The 8230-nt window shown below is 39.4% G+C and overlaps 1 protein-coding gene across 1 annotated transcript in view; it reads right to left on the reverse strand.

The window, feature by feature from the left end:
* The window catches only part of HSD17B12 (hydroxysteroid (17-beta) dehydrogenase 12), a 177288-nt gene that overhangs the window by 62873 nt on the left and 106185 nt on the right, over window positions 1-8230 (reverse strand). The window contains exon 4 of the mRNA XM_010856148.1: window positions 1978-2085. Coding sequence (XP_010854450.1) covers window positions 1978-2085 — 108 coding nt within the window. The remainder of the gene's footprint in view (window positions 1-1977; window positions 2086-8230) is intronic.

Raw genomic sequence — 8230 nt, forward strand, 5'->3', positions numbered from 1 at the left:
TTAAAAGATCCTTGTTCCCAAAAAGCTTCCTTTTCTAGGATTCCCCATTTTATTAGATGGTATTACTGACACAGATGTTCAAGGCAGAAACCTGAAGGTCATCAAGGGTTCTCTTGCATCGCCCACATGTAGAGTCCTGCTTCCTCCACTCCCTTCGTATTTCTGGAATCATCCTTTTTCCTACCCTACCGGCTAGGCCAAGTCACCATTATTTTTTCCCATATCAACTCTGCCATTCCTTTTATCCTCTTTATTACACCCCGCCCTCCCTGTCTCAACACTTATCCCATAGAAAACTATTTTTGATCAGGGTTGTCTTTCCATTCAGAAGATTACACTACATAAAGCTGGGTGCTTTCTTGTTTATTGTTGTATCTCCAGTTCACTGACTGGTGAATGAATAAAGAAGGGTGGAAACTGCTGACTCGCAGGCTGCAATTTACTAAGGGGCTGGACTACAAAAGCAGTGGTTCCATTAGCATACATGGCCCAGGAAAATATCAATTCTTATGTCTAAATATTAATGCTTACGTACTGACACAAGTCCTAGGATTCCGGAAGTGGGTACCCTGTACCTCATCCTTCATAGATCTACCTATTGTGCCTAAACTCACGCTGTAGACTTTCTATATCTGGGTCGGGAAAGACAGCTGAAGAAAGCCTTCTATAACACTCCAGCCCTAAAGGAAATCAACCCTGAATATTCATTGGAAGGACTGATGCTGAAGCTCCAATACTTTGCCCACCTGATGCGAACAGCTGACTCACTGGAAAAGACCCTGATGATGGGAAAGATTGAAGGAGGGAGGAGAAGGGGCTGATAGAGGATGAGATGGTTGGATGGCATCATCGACTCAATGGACCTGAGTCTGAGCAAACTCCAGGAGACAGTGAAGGACAGAGAAGCTTGGCATGCTGCAGTTCATGGGGTTGCAAAGAGTCAGATACGACTGGGCGACTGAACAACAACAACAACTGCACAGAGTGCGGTTGTGCAGTATCTTTATTTTAAGCCCAGGACGTCCGGCAGCGAGCTTAAAGCAGCAGTGACGGGGCTGGTACATCACTGCTGAGAAGGACGACGGTACTTTTAGTACACTGCTGCAAAGTACCAAAGTACAACAGTGCTCAGTAGAGCTTTTCAGGTACTGTATGGACTGTATAAGATTAAAAACATGTTCTTTGTTTTTTGTGTGTTATTTGTGTGAAAAATATTATAAACCTATTACAGTACAGTATCACATAGCCAGCTGTGTTAGCTGGGACCTAGGCTAACTTTGGGGGACTTACTAACTGGACTTAGGAACACGCTCTCAGAATGGAACTCGTTTTTGGGTAGGGGATTTACTGTAGTGGCTAAAACCCAGGTGCAGTTCTCAGCCTCTGTGTGACCTCAGGCAAGTCATTCATCTGAGTCACATCTTCTCAACTGGGGTGATAGCTCCCCTCAGTGGGCAAAAATTGTTTTGGGGGCGTGGTGTGAGCTCTTAACCTTTCTGTATAGGTACAGCACGTAAACAAGATCCACAGTGTACCTGTGGTACTAAAATTTCATGGGAGGGAAGACTAGTGGAAAACAATGTCTAAAAAGACTCCTTGTTGGGGAGAGGGTAATACTGAACAAAGGCTAAGAAATACCCCTCTAAGCCTGTATTTCCTCAACTATAAAAATGGGTCAGCATCACCTGCTAAAACGATTCTAACAACATAGCTATATTAAATACATACCGAGAGAATGAAAGAGTGGAAATAAAGCAGGCCAAGAAAACAACCTAAATTGTCGTCATCATTAAAATACAACACAAAACATAAAGATTCACGCATATATAAATTAATATCATCTAATGATCATTTGTATTAACAAGACAATTTTCTTTTCACTAGTTAGGCCACCAGTTGAACACCTAACATTCAAAATGAAAACAGTACTAATCAATAGATATAAGAAGAATCTATAAATGTGACAAAGATACAAACCTAAAACACCAATCTCGAGACCTGCCAAGCTTGTTTTAATTTTGTCATAAATATCTTCTAACGTAAAGTCAACAGCAATGGTCTTTGTTTCCACTTTGAATTTTTCTCCTAGGGAAAAAAACACAAATGGAGAGAGGAAAATTAATATATGGCAAATAAGATTCAAGCATTTGATGACATTACTCTTTCAAACACTTTCCCCACCCCAACTTGAGATGAAATTTAGATCAGGATAATTTTAAGCAATCGTGAGACCATCTAAGAGATGCTATAGAGTCAGCACAATAGTTCTGAAATAAAAATTCCAGTGTTATCAGAGTTGCCTGAATGTTCCTTAATCAGTTCTCCTATAAATCAAAATGATGGCTTTTTAGACCCTTAGGTACAAACTATAAAACATGGTTCATATCATCATGCTATATACTCTTTAAGTATCTCTGGCTTTATGATTTTAATTGCAAATTGGTAACTTCATTCTTTCTTCAGTCTCTATGTCACAAAATATTGTAAAGTGTGATCTATTAAAACAAAAAACCCATATTATTAATCTGGAAATAAAAAGAATATGATATTAGAATTTGGAAACTTGGTTAATGATAAATAGTGGCTACATTTAAAAAGCCCACATAAAATGCACAGTAATGGAGCCAGAGAGTGACACAAGAAAGACCTGTGTTCCACTTTGCACAGGACTATTCAGGTCTAAACAGAGCTAAGGGAAATAACAAACTGAGAAGTGAGACACACTGGAGAAAGCATCCTCATGAGAAGGAACGTGTCATGTTGATTTCTGCCTTCACCAGTGAGCTGCTCTGAGAGCATGGCATCAACGGTGAGGTTACCGAGACACGGCTACCAATTTCTCTTCCACACTTATTTGCTTTGACTTTGAGCAAGTCTATGGGCCTCTGCAGCCTCTTTTGAAAATGAAGGCACTAATACTCATTAATGCTGTCAACACAAAGGTACAAAAATATGACCTTATTACTATCAATACGACTATGTACTGGCATACAGGAGGCAGTCCATAAAGTCTCTAAGAATGTTTATTCTTTGGAACTGGATGAGAATTCAAAAGACTTAACTTAAAAACCCTACTTCCAAAAATAAAATGTTCTTCCTTTGAAGTCAATGCCGGCTCATCACAGAATATACAGCATTAATCCACAGAGATTTCTGTTCTTGACCTAAAAGGATTTATGTCTGAAACTAAAACAGCTGGTTCACGACAGATTTATTATTAGTTAGACTCAATGAAAAGTTATCGACCCTAGATAGGAATCTATGAATAAACTAGAGAGGATAATTATTGACCCGGAAAACACCTTATCTAGTGTTAAAGGTACACCTACGATTCGAATATAAATGAGTTATGATATGTGTTCATGTAATGGACAGCCAGATCCAGGGTTTTTCCCCATAGCTGGTCCAACATGTCTTATCACAGATGGTTCACAGAATTTACCACAAGTAAGTAAAGAACTCTTGCCTTTATTAGAGCCACCGATTCACAAGAAAAAAGACTAAAATCAAAAGGCTGAAAGAAACGTTTTATGGAAAGTAAAACTTTATTCCAGAGGTAAAATAAGATAAAATTTATCTATTTATTTAAGAAAAGCAAAGTCTGTTTCCACACCAGCACTATACGCTGACATTTAGGAAAATTTCTCTCTACTAATAAAAGCCACCTAACAGTCACTGAATCAAATTTACTTTTAGATCTCAGAAGATTTGGTGAGTGTACTTACATGGCACAGCCTTATATGCATATGGCATAAGTAAGTTTTCTTATGTCGTCATGGCTTTTGATGCAAGTTTTTCCAGATACATAAAAATTTGAACTTATACCTGAATTCCTCTGAATCCTGCTCTAGTCCAGTTAACACTGTTTTCTTTCTCTTAACTTTTCTTCACTGCCCCTATTGTGGGCTTTTCTTCTTTTTAAAACATAGGTCAAATCCTGTCACTTCCCTCCTTGCAAACCTCCAAAGGGTGCCATCTCACATCCAGGAAGAAACAAAGTCTTCAGCAACAGCCTGATACCAAACTCATCTTTACCCACCTACTCTCCGGTCACTCCTCAGCCTTGTTCACAGGGGTCCTGGCAGTTCTGTAGACACAGAATCTTCTCCAAATACACTCAAGGCCTTTGCACTTTCTATGCCCTGTCTGGAATGCTGTTCCAGATCCCACGTCTCTGTTGGGTCAGAGAAGTCTTCCTTGACCAGCCTTTGAAAAATGCAGCTACTCCTCTCCTGCACTCCGTCTCCCCCTTCTCTGCTTTTTTCCATCCCATTGTGCTTACCCGTCTCTAATCTATGTACCTTGTTAATGTACATGTTTATTGTCCTCCACTCCCTCCAGAATTAAGCTTGTGAGGACAAGGACTTGGGTCTGTTTTGTTCAGTTGCTCAACAATGTCACAAGGCTCCAGGGTCCTTCCACCCTTTCTCTTATTCCTCTAGACTGGCTCTTCTCTTGGTTTCAAGAAGGCCACTGCCATTCCAAACAGCCACACAGGCAACGTTCAGAATCAACAACGGGACATCCTGTTTAGGTCCCTTTTATAGTGAGGAAAACTCCCCCAGAAGAATCCAGGAGCCTTCCCTCACATTTCCTTTCCCGAGGTTATCGGCTATGCATGCTCTTGACCAGGTCTGTGGACCAGCTTTGAGGGCTCCATGAACTACCCCCCAAACCACCACCACCAAGCTGTGTGAGTCAAAAATAGAAGCATGTACATAAAAACAGGACAGGAGATGCCGCTCTCTGGGCCAAGGCCCTTAGAAGAGAATAATGACAGATGTTCTAAAAGGCTGGGGTGGGAGACAGCTGGCTTCCTTAGGAACTGTGGAAATAAACCTAGGCATCTCCTCGCTTCCCATAGCCTATCAGCTCTCATCTGGCCCTGCCAACAGAAGCCAACGCAGATGAACAGGAAACCTCCGTTTTAAACACGAGCACAAGGCTGCAACAAGCACCTGGACCGTGAGTGGGGACCATCATCTTCAGGTTTGAACGAACCTTTGGGCCACCCCAATATAATCTTCATTTCCACGTTCACGTCTCCTACCCGAGGCTCTTCATACAACTACCAGTCTACAGCTCAGCAACAGCCCACCACTGGAGAAGAGTAAGAACTTCACCGAAGCTTTGGAGACATACTTCTGAGTACCCTGATCCTTGTCCACCACAACGGTCCATGACATGACTGCCTCTATTGTCTTTCTTCCAAGGTAGAAGCTCTGATATGTTAAAATCAATACACTAAGGGCTGTGGGATAAAGATATATAACAATTCCTCCAATTATGTCTCAGCATTTTTTTTTTTAATCACATAAAATACTTTTTTTTTTTCCTTTTGAAAAGCAACTTTTTTCCTTGAGGCACCTCTCTTTGTTGGCTTGAGAAATGAAATTAAACTCGTCTCTTGGTATCCATGTATTTCTTGGTATCCATTTGTTTCTAGGACGCCCTGTGAATATAAAAATCCACGGAGGCTCAAGTTCTGTATTCGGCCCACCATATCCACTAATTCTGCCAACCCAGGATTGTAAACATAACACGTGATCCTGGGGTTGGTTGAACCCACCACGTGGAACTCATGGACACAGAAGGTAGTGAGTACTGCCAGTAAGATCTGGGCCAGAGTTGACCAATTTCCCATGCAGGATACATGAACTAAAAATCAAGTTTGAAAGCAAAAGGGATATTTTTGTAACCCTCCATAACATTTCTTTCTTCTTTCAAATAAAAAGATAGTTAGAATTAATTAGAAGTCAAACATCACACAGTACCTTTCTTCTAAAAATGCTGACTGTGCTGCTTTTGTTTTTAAGTGACCTCTTTTTATTTCAACCTGTTACTTTGTTCTTACAAGATTCCATTCTGGTTTTGTGAAATCTCACCACAGGAAAAAGTATTCTTTTCAAGATCTAGGTCTCTCACTTAGGTATTTAGAAAAAGGAAGCTTAACAGTTGCTTTTATTTCTTTAAAGTCAAAACAAAACCAATCTAGGAACTTTTGAAAAAATTACCATAAAATTTAAAATATTAGCTATTGAAATAACTACTTTTGGCAATTAATAATCTGAAGATCAATATAGTTCAACATTTTGCCAAAAGTAGAACCATTTTTCTATTCAACACGAAACAACACTTTTCACTTAAAGTACAGTTTTTACATATTTTAAAGCACAGTTTTTACATATTAAACCAAAGTAAAAGCAAAAGTGCTGATTTACAGTCTCCTCCTGTATTATTGGAACTAAGAATACAGACCTGACGCCACTCATCTAGACTCTAGGATGTCCTAAAGAACTCAGAGGTACCATGTAAAGTGCTTAGGGCTGCAATTAACAGTCTACCAACTGAACAGGAGTAATACCTGATAACAGCTACTACAGTAATAATTCTTAAGTTATCATTTACTAAGAATCAACTAGACGCCAAAAAGTTTACTAAATGACATATGCCACTTAATCTGCAGAAGAATTTACTGGCATCTTGCTGAAACTCACAAGTGACTATCATCGTAAATTTCAGTTTTCATCATTTGAAAGGTTATCATTTATTTATTTATTTTTTTAATTTTGAAATAATCTCAAAGTTTCAAATACTGTACAAGGAATTTTTCTCCTGAACCATGCTTCATTCAGTTGCTTCAGATTCCATCATCCATAAGGACTTCAGTGTAGCCGTTCTCAAATAGTGACCCATTACCCTGATGGCTCTTTAGAGTCAAAATTACTAAGACATTATTTGCCTTTTTTAGTTGGTGATAACTGCACCAATAGCACAAAAGTAATGGTGGGTAAAACTGCTAGAGTCTTCCCAAGAAACCTAACTATGTTAAAAGTCACTGTGTTCTTCACATACCAGCAGTAAAAAAGAAAAAAGTCAGTTTTGTTAAAGAATGGCTCCTGTAAGAAGCAGTAAAATACTTTTTACTAAATCTCTACCCTTGTGGATACATCTTTGTAATGTTCCATGTGACAAAACGGGAAGTCTACATGAGACACTTTTTCTGTGTACCCAGGACAGTGGCCGTCCTGAGAAAAAGCAAGCACCGTTGAGCTGTGGGCTGAATTAGCTGCCCTTTTTCAGGCAGCGTCATTTCACTTTAAAGAACAACTGACAGAAAAACTATGCTTATTCAGGTTTGGCAGACATATCCTAAGAATGGGTGAAGCTAGCCTGGCACTTCAAGAAAAGCAACACGATTTACTGTCCATGGTAAAATCGGAGATTTTAAATGAAAATTAGAATCCTGTAAAACTTGTATCCACCATCCTGAGACTGAAAGAAAATATTTTTTTGATGAGATTAGGACTGATATTAGTAATTGTAATTTGGCGGGGGGTGGGGCACAGGGAGGGGAACAGTGTCAACATTTATAAGATTTGCAAAACTCAGGAACCAATATTTTCCAAAGACCAATCATAAAGTTAAAAAATCATGATAGACAAAAGACCTATTCAATGTGGGAGATAGACATATGGATTTTAAGGTAATGGAGTATGAAAAGTTCATTGATATATTTTCAGATTCCATATCACAACTAACCTTGAAGAAATTTTCACTTAAGGAATGTTGATGTAGTAACCAAAAAAAATATCCACAATTATCTGAAGAGGCTACCCAAATCACTTTCTCTTCTCCTACTACATATTCATGTAAACCAGATTTTCTTCTTATCTGCTGTGCTGTGCTTAGTTGCTCAGTCATGTCTGACTCTTTGTGACCCCATGGATCACCAGGCTCCGCTGTCCACGGGGATTCTCCAGACAAGAATACTGGAGTGGGTTGCCATGCCCTCCTCCAGGGGATCTTTCCGACACAGGGATTGAACCCAGGTCTCCCACAGTGCAGGCAGATTCTTTACCATCTGAGCCCCCTGGGAAGCCCAAGAATACTGGAGTGGGTAGCCTATCCCTTCTCCATTGGATCTTCCTGACCCAGGAATCAAACAGGTGGATTCTTTACCAGCTGAGCTACCATGGAAACCCTTTTTTTTTTGAACTTCAACCAAAAGAACATATCTTCACATAATGAATGCAGAAACAGATCTGCAAACACAACTGTCTTCTATGTCAGATATCAAAGAGAGTTTTAAAAATGTAAAATAACGCCACTCTTCTCACTGAATCTTGTTGTTTCAGAAGACAGCTATTGTCCTTACTAAAAATACATTACACTAACATAGAATGGGTTTACTGCTATTACTTTTACATGAATTAAAAAATTATTTTAA

This window comes from Bison bison, unplaced genomic scaffold, assembly GCF_000754665.1.
Source record: "Bison bison bison isolate TAMUID 2011002044 unplaced genomic scaffold, Bison_UMD1.0 scf7180017854252, whole genome shotgun sequence".
NCBI classification, from domain to species: Eukaryota; Metazoa; Chordata; class Mammalia; order Artiodactyla; family Bovidae; genus Bison; species Bison bison.